Here is a 12,670-nt window from a genome sequence, read left to right on the forward strand (position 1 = left end):
CATCCTAAATATGTGTCCAAACATTCCAACATGATATAAATGATAAGATTCAGTTGGTGCAGGTGATTCATTGTAACATTTTTTTTTTTCCAAACTGAAATTTATTTCAATGAATAGCAAAATTTCACAGATATTTACAAAACAATTGACATTTTACATCTAATAAAAAAGTATGAAAGTTCTTCATTCAGCACTGCATAAAAAGATTTGTAGTCATCCAATTTGAGAGCCTGAATTAGAAAAGTACCAGAGATTTTCACAATATTTCAGGCTCTCTATAATGAGTTGATGAAAGACTTTAGTGGATGGTTCCAGGTTGACTGTTCCACGGGAGTATTCTTCAATCTAGCGTGCCTGAAAAGAGCCACAAATAAACATGAACAAGAAAAATAATAAATGATATACCATAGCTCCAAAAGCATTAATTCTTGTGTACAGGTCAAAAACAAAAAAACAATCACAGCCATCAAAAACAGTAAAATTCTAATGTCCAATCTTTGGTAGAAAATTCAAACTCACGCTGATACCATTGCCACAATAGTTCCATTTAATTAATCAAAATGCAACATTTTGTTTACTGTTGTGTTCCACTAAAAACTTTCATTCCTTCACAAGGTATATCATTTATTCTGCACTCGGGGGTCATACAGGGGCTGGAGCCTATCCCAGCTGTCATTGAGCGAGAGGCAGACTCAGCTGACAGTCAATCAAAGAGCCATATGTAGAATTACAACCATTTAATCTCTCAAACTGTCTGGGCAATTTAAGGTCTCCAATGAAAATTGTCCATGGTTTTTGGGCTGTGAGGAAGAAACCGGGGAACCCAGAGGAAATCGGGAGAACAAGCACACAGAAAGGCCCCTTGTCAGATTTGAACCAGGAACCTTTTCGGTGTAAGGCAGTAGTGTACCGTGACACCAAAAAGTTTATCCAATTTGTATAAAATTGCCCTTGAAATCAATAAGTACTGAAAAACAACTTAAAAAGTAAAAACATTACCTCGTTGCACAATCCTAGTTCAATATGTTATGCAAGCTTACCTTCAAGAAATGCAAACTCATCTATGGCTTCGATGGCATTGTCTGTAGAGCAACAATAAATGAATCAATATAATTGTAAGCCAAGTAGTGAAACTACATATGTTTTTAAGACCAAGCCGGAGCTCATCCACACACACACACACACACACACACACACACACACACACACACACACACACACACACACACACACACAGCTGAATACCCTAGCGATTCCTTAAAAATGTAGTAATTTAGAATGTAGTCTCCTTCCAGTACTCACCCAAGTCTTTTCGTTGCAGAGTTTTTCTCTTCCCTTGCTGAGCGTAGACTAAGGCATCTCTGGCGATCATCTCAACGAAAAGCTCCTTTGGGACAGAAAAGCATTACACTTGTCAGCTCCCTCCGGGGGGGATCCTATTCTCAAATTTACTTTTTGCACAGTAATTTTCACACCAAACGTTTTATCTGTAAAATATAATAGTATATAAATGTCATATCATGTACTGTACAGCAAAGTATGTGTGTGCGTATAATCTGTACTTGTACCTGAATCTGTATCCACTGAAAATAACAGTTGAAACACCCCCATTATTCATTTTTAAAATGTATATCCACAGATTCGTTGTCTCATAAATTGGTATTGATATGGCCCTTAGTCCAACGGAAGACCCAGATTGGCTTTCAAAACAGTGATGATGACAGAGTTCCTGCTGCAGCCGGGCCTCTAGCCATCACATTTCCAACAAGCTGGGACAAAAAAAAACCCGAGCATTTAATAAAATGGATTTGGACATAGAGGACAAAAACTGACAAGGGAGCATCGATATTTTTGACAGGAATGTCAAAATGGAAACGCACATGGCCGGGAGGAGGTTGCAGTAGGACGGTGGAGGAAGTCGCCCCCTCGGTGGTGTCGTGGTGCATCGTGAGACACAAAGAGGGCAGAGGCTCTCTGTTTTGACGGTTTTCTTACCGTGGCCTTGGCGATGATAAATACAGATTCCTGGCTGGCGAGAGATACGTCAGGGTCGGTCTTCATCAGAGCCTTGATGCGGGCCAGCGGGAGCTTGGACAGGCGGCCGTGGCTAGCGGCGGCCGCGGGGCCCGCCTGCTGCTGCTGGCTGCTTTCCTCGGCCTCGGCCCCGCGGCTCTCCTCTTCGCTTCCACACCGGTCGGAGTCCAGTTCCGTGTGGGGAACAGGCGCCGCGACTGTCGCTGCCATTCCCCTGGTTTCGTCGAGAAACGTGAAATCCTACAAAACTAGTTATTATTTGACTACATGACCTAGACCGAGACATAAACAACATGCACGGGGCTCGTTTGTGAATCCTAGGTAAGCGGGGGAAAGCCCCGCCTCTTCCAGAATCTCATTGGTTAAACGTCCTTGCATCAGTAATGAGATGGGCGGTAACATCTGATAACTTCTAACCGTATTATTTGACATTTTATTATTGCGTTTGCTTTCATTCTTGAGATAAAATGGCACTACACCGAGTCATTATTGAAAAGATGTAACTTTTTAAACATGTAGCTAGAGTTCCAAAGTAAATATTATTTTTTCTTAGGTGGGCATGTAACTGCTGAAACAATTTCTACAGTCGTGTCCAAGATGAAATAAGAATTACTCCACATCAAATTAAAGTATTTGTTCAAAACATCCTTTACGCATAGTTTTCACAACAATTTCCATACAAAATTGATCATATTTGAAGAAACACTGTAGAATTAAATTGTATTGCGCAAATATGGAGTATGAAAGTATAACAACATGAAAATCGCCCCATTCTCGAAAATCATCAGTCAACTAGGAGCATGTTACAATCGCCGTGCATGTAAGTATAGTTAAATAGCTTCCTCGTGTATTACCCGTGTACTTGTAGAGAAAACAGTACTTGAACTCTTCTGTCATTTGACTAACCGGTCTACTAAAGGCGGTTTGGGCGGCCAATAGAATTATCCCTAGGCGTGTTGAGTGCACGCCTTTCCGCCACCATCCTAGGATAACCAACCCCGATCAGGCATACATGTGCTTCCGCAAATCAGACGAGGGGTAGAAGGCTATTCGTCAGAGAGCCTCGGTGACGAAATTCCGCTTCCTCTCCCGCCAACTCTTCCTATTGGCTGATATAACCGCCAGTCCGATATATGGTTCTGTACCTGAGTGAAGGCGTGAGGACAACATGCCGTTTCTTCATAGTAAGATACTTTTCAAATAAAGTTCGAATGAAACAGTGGGGAACAAATCTTTAATGCATCCTAATGATTAAATAAGTCCATCCTCTTAACCATAAAATCTGAAGTAACTTAATTTCCCTAAAGTTATTTCACATTGTTTTGACATATTGGCAGACAAACAGCAAACCAAATTAATATAAGATTATTTTATGTTATTTCCATCTGTATAAGAATGATGAAAGAATAAGAAATGCATCATATAACACTTCAGCTCAATATCACTTCAATGCATTAAAAATGATGCACCTGCCGAAGTTATTAAACCACCCCGCTTAGTTTTAATGTAGACACAAAATGTAATTTTCCAATTATAATGACAATTACTATTAAAATGTCAGCAAAAACTGTCATTGGACGCAGTGTCTTTACCAAAGAAGGAAACAGACTCATAACATTCCAACACACTTGGCTTAATATGTCAGACCTGATTATCCCACATTAAGTGCAAACAAGCCACTGTTTTTCATTGAAAATTGTCTAACTATTTCAGCCTGTGTCATGTAACCTAGTGGCCAGTCCACTAATCCCTGTGCTAATAGGATTGCTGGTTGTGATTTAGTCACCTGAAGCTTTGTTCAAATATTCAGTCACGGTCAGGTGTTACAGCTGAAGGGACAGACATGAAGGACCCACAACAAACAGGTACAGTTATCTCTGCTTTGTATACTTAATCTCACTACACCTGTATAGATGTGCAGCTTATTAAGCTATTATTTATTATAGACACTCGGTCTCCTGATGGTTTAAAAGGCATTCTAGTTTTAAGGTTCCCAATACTTGGTTTTAAGGTTCCCATGACTCATTCAAATTCTCTTTAGCTTGTTGTCACACTTACCGATATGTATATGTGACCAATAACCCTTTGACAAAAATACTTATAAAATTGTAGAAGTTATAATTTCAGATTTAAAGAATCAGCAATATTTATGGCTATTCTTTTTCAACTTTTGTTTACAATTTTCAGTAGTTGGTGTGCACCATTAAATGGACTGAAAACCTACAGAAATGTCTGCTGATAAAAAGTTATTCTCATTAAAAGCTGTTTTAAAATGGTGATTTAACATAACTTGTACTGTATATTACTTGTAACCGTGAGGTTTCGGTTTAATTGTGTTTATCACTGGCTAATTTTCAAAGCCTGAAAGAAACCTTCACAGGAGGGGTAGAGATGGGTGAATGTGGAAAGACTGCATATTCCTCAGAACTTTAATGACAATGCCTTTAAATATTTCAATGTCCTGAGATAATGATTTAACATATTGTTGTTGTTTTAAATTATGTCCTAAAATATATCATTTCAGTCATTTAATGTAAGACACACAGATGTGATGTTTTGTTTTTTTGGATTGTGTTGATTTGATTTAGGGATTTCCCAACATGTTATTCAACACTAATTTAATAGCTTTGTTGTATTCGTGCTCTGACTTTTTTTTGCTCAGCCTGCCTCAATATGTCCAGTACAATTAACCTTCTGCATCTAGAGGTGACCTACTAGTATTGTATCTAAAAGAAACTGGTAATCCATGCCATTTTAAGAGCTGAGCTTAACTTTGTTTAAATTTAACCAAACAATGACCTGGAACTGATTCAGTTTGATGTTGTACAATCTTGCTATGATAGATGGACCTGGGAATTAGAATCATGCCATTCTTATTGGTTATTGACAGGGTTAGGGTTATGTTTTGTCAAATGTGTTTCTGTAGTTTCGGGTGAATCGTCCTGACATACATGTTCAAGTTCACCTGACCTTTCTGCTTTGTGTAATAACTTAGATTACAAACTGCGGCATGTTTAATTGCAATTTGACTCTCACTGGACGGAAGGAACATCATATTTTATAGAAGATGATTTTTCACCTAAAAAAGGTTCTGCAATATCCAGTATAATTTGTGTTTTTAAAACTCATGCACCACCAGCTCATTCAGGGCCGAGCTATTCACATTACATAGAGGTTAATCCCATTAGTAGTGATCTAAAAATGGAAGAGCCATGCTGGCTGTCTGCACAATGAGTTCTTGAAAGGTCAAAAAGTTTATGGCTGACAATGAAGCCACACCAACAGGTACAGACTGTGTAACATTGTTTCTTCAAGGGATGGGCAGTGCATCAATTGATGTCAAATATTGTGCAACTACTATATTATTTTATGATTTTTTTTTGTACTGTCGTCATATTACTGTCTACAGTTTCACTACAGTAACTTTGCAATAGTCATGCATAGGAAAATTTCCGAGAAGTTATCAAGGAGTTCCTGTAAAGTATTAACTATGATTATCCAACAAAACAGTCAGCGAAAGCAGTATAAAATACATTGTACCACTAGTGTTCAATTCTGTTGTCTGGATGACATTTCAAAGGTTTATTCCACCGTGGTGTATTTAAGTGTGCACAGATAAAAATAAATGGCAGTATTATTTTAAATAATTTCTTAAAAATGTCTTAATCCTGTGATTTCTTTCAAGCCATCAAGAAAAGGTTTTGGCCAAAGCCAAAATCCAGCACAAAATCCAAAGATGAACCTCCAGATGTAGAAAAGGCAACCAAGTCCCTCGCCTCTGTTGCCTTGTGTGCCACCCAGCAGCTTACTGATGCAGAGCGAATGAGACAATCTGCATTTGAGAGGCTTGTCTATGACATGACCCACAATGAGAGGATTGTCAATGACCTGATCCTTGGTCGAAGGGTTGGATTCTATGAGCTGCGTGGGGAAATAGGGCAGGGCAACTTCTCCTCAGTCAGGCTGGGCATTCATGCCTTGACGAAAGGTCTGGAACCTTCATTCATTTACCTTTATTATTCTCCCTGGCCCTTGAAGTTTAAATATTATTTTCTAAAAATTACACAACTTAAGAGTGCACATTTGAACAGTTGACAGTGATATGTTTTTAATGAAGAATGATGGAATAATAATGTAATATTAAATTTGTTTTCCCTACATATTCAGCAGAAGTAGCTTTAGATCTCTTATGGCCTTAGTTCTTGTTTCTTGTTTCTGATTTTGTTTTCTCCTCTGTTCCAGAGAGAGTGGCTGTCAAAGTCATGGACAAGCAGCGTCTGGACAAGAAGAACCAGTCCTTGAATTCCTTAGAAATAAGCTGTATGGAGAAGCTCTGTCACCCCAATATAGTGCGTCTCTATGAGGTGATGGAGACCACCAGGAAGCTCTATCTAGTCATGGAGTATGGAAGTGGTGGAGATCTCTTCTCCCGAATTACCACAAGGGGGAAGCTTAGCGATCTGGAAACCAAAATGGTCTTTGCACAAGTCATTTCTGCTGTTAAACACATGGTGAGGGATGCTGTCAAAGTTGACATTGTACACAAGCCACCATGTAATTTCTAAATAATTATTTTTGCACATTTTGGATCAAGTTTTGCTGGGTCTTTTACTAACATGCCCCCTTCTTTGTACATTATATGTTACCTGTGTCACAGACCAAATTGAGATTGAATACTTTTTTACATCCTGTAAGGTATGGTAAAAATCGTACTAAGATTGTCTCCGTGCTTTGTGCCATTTCAGCACGACGCCGACATAATCCACAGAGACCTGAAGGCAGAGAATATCTTCTACACCACCAGCTACTGCATCAAGGTCGGGGACTTTGGCTTCAGCACCCAGAGCAGCCCCAATGAGTTTCTCACCAATTTCTGCGGATCGCCGCCATATGCTGCTCCAGAACTGTTTAAAGAAAAGGGATACATTGGACGCTACTCAGATATCTGGGCTTTGGGTATTCTGTTGTACTTCATGGTGACAGCAACAATGCCATTTTATGGGGACAACCTGGGGAAGCTTAAGCGATGCATCCTGCAAGGGGCCTACATCATCCCTCCTTTCGTGCCCGATCCGTGCCAGCTTGTCATTAAGGGCATGCTGCGGCCCGTACCTGTTGATCGCTCGTCTCTCACACAGATAAAAGACAGTGCTTGGCTAAATGGAATTGAGTACCCCCACCCATATAAGTTGTTACCCCAGTCCCCGTCCCTATTTGCTCAGGCCAACGAGGATTTGTGTGTGGAGGTGCACGAGGTGAAAAGCTTGTTGTCTGATCTTGGTATCGACACAGCTCATTTCCAAAACAATCCCTGCTTAGACTGTAAGAGCCCACTGACAGGGACTTACCGCATCCTGCTCCATCGGGTCCAGAAGAGGAGGTCAGTAGAGGCTGTAGGTTATTCTGCGCTTCATCCTGATGAGTACAGGAAATGGTCTGCAGCATCGATGGACAAACATACTCCTTCAGCTGTCTGTGTGATACTGTAACCGGACAGTTAGATTTACGTGACAAATTCCCAGAGTCAGCTCAGATTGCGTAAATGGGGCTGCATTATACTGCTTTTTGAGAATGATTAATGCTGCAATAAGCAATAATCATGTGCTGGAGGCAGACATACATTCATTTGTTGTCTATCTTGCCTGTCCTGCACGCAGGGTCGCAGTGGTGCTGGAGCTTATCCTGTCTGTCATTGGCAAGAGGCAGGGTTCACCCTGAACCAGTTGCCAGTCGATCACAGGGTCACATGCACAGACATATAACCATTCACTCCCTCATGCACAAAAATTCAGCAAAATGCAGCAAAGATTGGGGTTGGAGTCTGTGTGTACCATAAAACAACAGTGTTGTGATACAGTGTTCTATATAGACAACATTTCTATTAAACAATTAGGTTTAGCTTACATCACCAGCAGACTGGCAGTACAACAAGCTTAGTGACGCACAACATTTATCAATTACTTTATTGGTATAAGCATATTTTAATCCTTCTTAGACAAAGCATAAATCTACTGAACTAAGTCAAGGGCACAAGTAATCCTAACAAGGTTGAGAGTCCTTCCCTATTTCAGCAGAAATTACAACGAAGACGCAAAAACAAAACCAAGGGAAAAACACAGAGGGAGGTATCTAACAAAATTAAAACCACACAAAGATGGGACAATTAATCAGATACAGACAGTTTCTCTATTTAAAGACAATATTTGGTGACTTATGCCTTCATTTAAAGAGAACTTTGTGCACTTTATGTTACAAAACTCAGGAGGGTTTTGCACAGTTTTCATGTAGCTATAACATAAATGTGTATATTAATTATTTTGCTGCTATGTGAGAGTATTTTGCATAATTTCTTGAAAAATTCCAATTTACATTCTTACAGTGATAAGTAAGGATACATTAATGAACTGGAATAAAATATTTTAAAACAGTTTTTGTTGATTGAATCCTTTGTCATCAGGAATGTGTGGTATGACTGCCCTACCAGCATGAAGCATTATTGCACGTTGAATCATTTTTCCTTTGCTGTATCCCATCCAGTTCCCATCCTTGATGAAATTTCTCCTAGGATTTCAAAGTTTTCTTTTTTACTCTTCTTAATTCTGAGTTGTCATAAAACTGTTGCAAGCCTTTGTCAAAACTATAGGACTATGACGGTGTGTGTTTTTTTGAGATTGACTGAGATGACGCCATTTAAAATCACTTTCAGCATAAACTACCATATCTATGCCACATTTGTTCCACCTCACTACATGCTGCAACATCTCAGCACGGTTTACTGCCAGCTTGAAATTTCTTGTCTGCTTGGCCAGTCTCTGCCTGCACATTTCTTGTTTCAGTTCAAAGCGAGCTTGACAGTGAACTCTCTATTTTGCAATAAAAATGTCGATCCCCACTGATGAGCCCGTGTGACTGTCAGCGCCTTGTGGGCAGCAGCAAAGATAACAACTTAGATAACGATGAGTGGGAAAGCTGACTAAAATTTGAGCATCCCATATAGTTAACTGGTGCAAAAGACCAGTGGTTTAATCAATTTTCTTGTTAATCATCAACAGCGGTGAAAAGGAAATGTGGCTCATATTTTGTTCTGCTTAAGATTGAAATAAATAAATAAATAAATAAATAAAACATTTGAGAACCTTTCTCATTCTGGTTTTGACATGTAAGAAATCAGAACAAAATCAGTAAGTTTCAAAACCTGCATGGTTAAAATATGACTGTCAAGAGTAAAGATTCAAGTACTAATGACTGGATTTTCTAATGTCACAGTCACAAAAAGACAGACTTGAACCTAGAATTAAGATGGCGAGGATGCTGATATCTGTGAAGAAGAAAACTGACAAATTAAACAGATATTTTTTTCAAGTTATCCACCTCATGTGATTGTGTCAAAAAGAATGTTTTGAATGGTTAAACATTGGTCATTCAGTCAAGCATGTGGATATGTAAAGTTCCTCAATATTGATTAAAACTACTTAGTACATGCAGGTTTTTGAAGGGAGCTAAAAAGTGAACATCCTCAAAGAGAGAAAAATTTGAGCAAGCTCTAACAGGTTTTTGGTTTCAGTAAATCTCTTGCATGCAGAACATCAGACCATGGTACATGGATTTATTTCAATTGCCTTACTTTCACTTATGTTGCCAACACCATGAAATGAACAACCTGAGGGCAAACAGTCAAAGATTTCAGTTAATTTTCTTTTCAACATTTACTGGATTACTGTCTGCTCAGTGACGGGAATCAGAAAGAGACCATGATGATTGAGATTACCTTTTTAACACTTTGTTGTGTGAAAATATTACAATTGCATCTCATCCGCACTGATGTTGTGTAGTGAATTTCAATCAAATATAATAATATAAGAAACCTACTGTTATTTCTGTTTCCTTATTATGGGAAAATGGGATTATCTAATCTGCTCTTAAACACAGTGCGTATGGTTGCAGGAGCCTACTCCAGCTGTCACTGGGAAAGTGGACCAGTCATAGGTTGATTGCAGGTCCACATATAAACATTTAGACATTTGGGCAATTTTCCAATTAACCTCCTGCTTGTTTTTTGGACTGTAGGAAAAAAACAGAGGAAACACACACAATCATGGGGAGACCTGCAATCTCCACACAGAGATTTCATGTGTGAATAAAACCGCGGTTGGTCTTGCTGAGGCGGGAGTGAAAACCGATACACCAGCGTGTTGCCACAATGAGACGTTGTAAAGTCATTATACCATATTACTATTAATCATTAATGGTATCTACAAGCAAATGAAAATCAACTTGGGGTGGTAGGTTTCATTAGAAATTTTTCCGAGGACAAAGTTTTCCATTGTTGACAGATGGATAACAATGTAGATTTTGGCACGAGCCGAAATCAAGATGCGGATTACTGATCAAAGTCAAACCAGTAAATGGATCCAGAGGGTCCGGAAAATGTTAATTTTAAAATGGGGCAAGGCTTTTCCCCCCCAAACATAATTAGAAATGTAGCTTTAAAACAGAGCGAAATAACTGCCAGATCAATCATTAAGAACAAGAATAGACTTTGTTTATCTTTTTATTTATAGGGATTTTGGTTTACATCATATTTTATTACAGAGAAGATACAAAAACGTGAGTGTGTGTGTTTGTTTGTGTGTGCACGTGTGTGTGTGTGTGTGTGTGTGTGTGTGTGTGTGTGAATGACCAATGTATAAAACTACAACATATCCCAAAGCAATAGCTATTTACACATTACATGGCCCTACATAAATCTCACAGCTGCCAAATAGTGGCTCATTCCTAGCAGGTTGTACACATCCAAAAGAAGGGAACAATATGGCTCTGGTTGAAAGTACTGCAATTCTGAATATAACATAGAATACATGGTATGTTTGTTTTACAAGAAGAATGTCTGTGATTTACTTTTCCTGTCAGTAACAGGAAATATCTCACATACTTAAACAACAATTGCATCTAGTTAAAGGCGGTATATGACGTCTCCTCCGTTCCTCTCTGGTCTCTCATCTTGATCTGGTCTACAAAGATTTAAGAGGGAAGATTAATAATGTTTCAAAAATGCATTCAAACATGTTATTTTGTATATGTTTGGTTTTTACCTCTCATCTATTTCTGAAGTGTGATTCTAGCATCCACGATCCCCATCAAGTTTTGGACTACGGCATCATCTGGATTGGCACAAACGATCCGAGCTTTTTTTTCTCCGGACCTTTTCTTCAGCCGAAGCCTAAACAAGTACTTGTTATTCGTTGGTTAAATGTCCAATAATGCCCTGGTTATTTGTGTCAGAAGTTACAATGTTGCTCCCACATGAGAGAAGACATTATCTTTATTACTTACTTCACAGCTCTCATGTTGCATTCGCCATCTGTTTCCTGCATCTTGTAACTCTCTATGATTTTTCCCATGCTTGCCCTTATCCTCGAGGAATGGCCCAAGCAGCAGTTACCAAAAGACCCTTTGGAAGTAAAGTCAGTGAAAGTTATTAGCCCTCCTAAAACGTCCCTCCAGGGAAAAAAGCAAAGTTCTTTGAACACGTAAATTGCAGCTCAGAGAAAGGAGAAACAATTGCGTATAAATATTAATAGAACATTTTGCACAATTACCACTGTTCAAAAGCTGGAGAAAGGAAAATTTTGATTTTTCCAAGGAAATCATGTTTTTTCTGTCTGTCTTACTCTCGCAATCACTCATCTACAGATCAGTTTTATTTCTAAATCATTGATAAAATACACAGGTACACATAAATAGACAGGAAACATGCATACATAATTAAGAAATGTGCATACACAGCTTTGTTAAGGCACTTTTTAGCACAAATAAAAATGTATAGTGGTATCATAGTATATTTTTTTAGATATTTTTTATAGAGAAAAAGGTCTACATAATTTCTCATGTATCCACTATGCAAAGTATTGCTTGTGTGTGGACATTTTTCCACTTTTCTATATTACAACTCTTTTCGCTTTAACTCCTTTTAATAGTTGTATTTAACTGAACAGTTGTAATGTGCCAGGAGAGACGGTAAATTATTAACGGATGCAGTGATAACTAGGTTTTTAAACATTAATCTTCCCTGGGGCAATTTGCTTTACTTACATTGTGTTCCACACAATACCAAGCAGCCGAGGAACAGAAAGAAGAAAAGAGCTTGGAATTTCATGGCTTGTGTTCCCGATGTTGGTTGACTGTGCAGAAACAAAGAGAATTAATCAAGGACAGAAAAACAACCATGTCTTACCCTTCCCTCCACCTTGTCAGTTATGTTTGTTATTATAATGGTTTCCATCTCAAGCCATCCATCTGTTGTTTTGTGGAAAGATAAGATTTTTTTTTGACTCCTGATAAAAATGTTTAATCTGCTTTTGTCTGGTTTCCAGCTGTGTGCAGCTGTTCCCTCTCAAGCAGCGTGAGTGATGTTGATCTAAACCTCTGTGCAAAAAATCATCTCGTAGCTGTATATGGGTTCATAAATTAAGAGTGGAAAAAGTACACTGAATAAAGATATGAAGAGATTTTCTGGGCATACAGAGAAACATACCAGCTTACTTGCAGTATTTCTAAAGATGTCCAAAGGAAAACTAGGTAAAACAAAGATCCTGTGCAGTTCAGCTATAAGTGACCGTATTCTTAGTGCTCTCTG

The 12,670-nt window shown here is 38.7% G+C and overlaps 3 protein-coding genes across 4 annotated transcripts; 1 reads left to right on the forward strand and 2 right to left on the reverse strand.

Moving 5' to 3' along the window:
• Window positions 1-78: 78 nt before the first annotated feature.
• On the reverse strand, window positions 79-2,603 carry pole4 (polymerase (DNA-directed), epsilon 4, accessory subunit). Its single transcript, XM_086161179.1, has 4 exons — window positions 1,996-2,603; window positions 1,303-1,387; window positions 1,041-1,082; window positions 79-354 (listed from the first exon to the last, which is right to left on the reverse strand). Exons 1-4 carry the CDS (start codon window positions 2,242-2,244, stop codon window positions 341-343), a joined length of 390 nt encoding a protein of 129 aa, XP_086017305.1. The 5' UTR covers window positions 2,245-2,603; the 3' UTR covers window positions 79-340.
• Window positions 2,604-3,830: 1,227 nt separating this feature from the next.
• On the forward strand, window positions 3,831-8,461 carry LOC147225893 (serine/threonine-protein kinase NIM1). Its single transcript, XM_086161180.1, has 4 exons — window positions 3,831-3,899; window positions 5,720-6,022; window positions 6,277-6,545; window positions 6,780-8,461. The coding sequence occupies exons 1-4, from the start codon at window positions 3,878-3,880 to the stop codon at window positions 7,521-7,523; spliced, it is 1,338 nt and encodes a 445-aa protein (XP_086017306.1). The 5' UTR covers window positions 3,831-3,877; the 3' UTR covers window positions 7,524-8,461.
• Window positions 8,462-10,569: 2,108 nt separating this feature from the next.
• Window positions 10,570-12,670, reverse strand: ccl25b (chemokine (C-C motif) ligand 25b). 2 transcript variants are annotated; one of them, XM_086161973.1, is made up of 5 exons: window positions 12,569-12,670; window positions 12,127-12,215; window positions 11,368-11,485; window positions 11,127-11,254; window positions 10,570-11,045 (listed from the first exon to the last, which is right to left on the reverse strand). In XM_086161973.1, exons 2-4 carry the CDS (start codon window positions 12,188-12,190, stop codon window positions 11,134-11,136), a joined length of 303 nt encoding a protein of 100 aa, XP_086018099.1. In that variant the 5' UTR covers window positions 12,191-12,215; window positions 12,569-12,670; the 3' UTR covers window positions 10,570-11,045; window positions 11,127-11,133. The 2 variants fall into 2 exon arrangements, with proteins under 2 accessions (XP_086018099.1, XP_086018100.1); XM_086161974.1 differs by having other exon boundaries at window positions 12,577-12,646.

The sequence above is a fragment of the Fistularia commersonii genome, chromosome 16 (genome assembly GCF_037954325.1).
Source record: "Fistularia commersonii isolate RoL2024-O1a breed Wild chromosome 16, RoL_Fcom_v1.0, whole genome shotgun sequence".
Lineage (NCBI taxonomy): Eukaryota > Metazoa > Chordata > Actinopteri > Syngnathiformes > Fistulariidae > Fistularia > Fistularia commersonii.

Coding starts and splice junctions, on each gene's coding strand:
- pole4 (XM_086161179.1), bottom strand. CDS start 2,244: ATGGCAGCGACAGTCGCGGCGCCTGTTCCCCACACGGAACTGGACTCC. Junction 1,388..1,995: donor TTATCATCGCCAAGGCCACG/GTAAGAAAACCG, acceptor TCTGTCCCAAAG/GAGCTTTTCGTTGAGATGAT. Junction 1,083..1,302: donor TCTGCAACGAAAAGACTTGG/GTGAGTACTGGA, acceptor GTTGCTCTACAG/ACAATGCCATCGAAGCCATA.
- LOC147225893 (XM_086161180.1), top strand. CDS start 3,878: ATGAAGGACCCACAACAAACAG. Junction 3,900..5,719: donor GAAGGACCCACAACAAACAG/GTACAGTTATCT, acceptor ATTTCTTTCAAG/CCATCAAGAAAAGGTTTTGG. Junction 6,546..6,779: donor TTTCTGCTGTTAAACACATG/GTGAGGGATGCT, acceptor GTGCCATTTCAG/CACGACGCCGACATAATCCA.
- ccl25b (XM_086161973.1), bottom strand. CDS start 12,190: ATGAAATTCCAAGCTCTTTTCTTCTTTCTGTTCCTCGGCTGCTTGGTA. Junction 11,486..12,126: donor GGTATTGTGTGGAACACAAT/GTAAGTAAAGCA, acceptor TTACTTCCAAAG/GGTCTTTTGGTAACTGCTGC. Junction 11,255..11,367: donor TGCAACATGAGAGCTGTGAA/GTAAGTAATAAA, acceptor GTACTTGTTTAG/GCTTCGGCTGAAGAAAAGGT.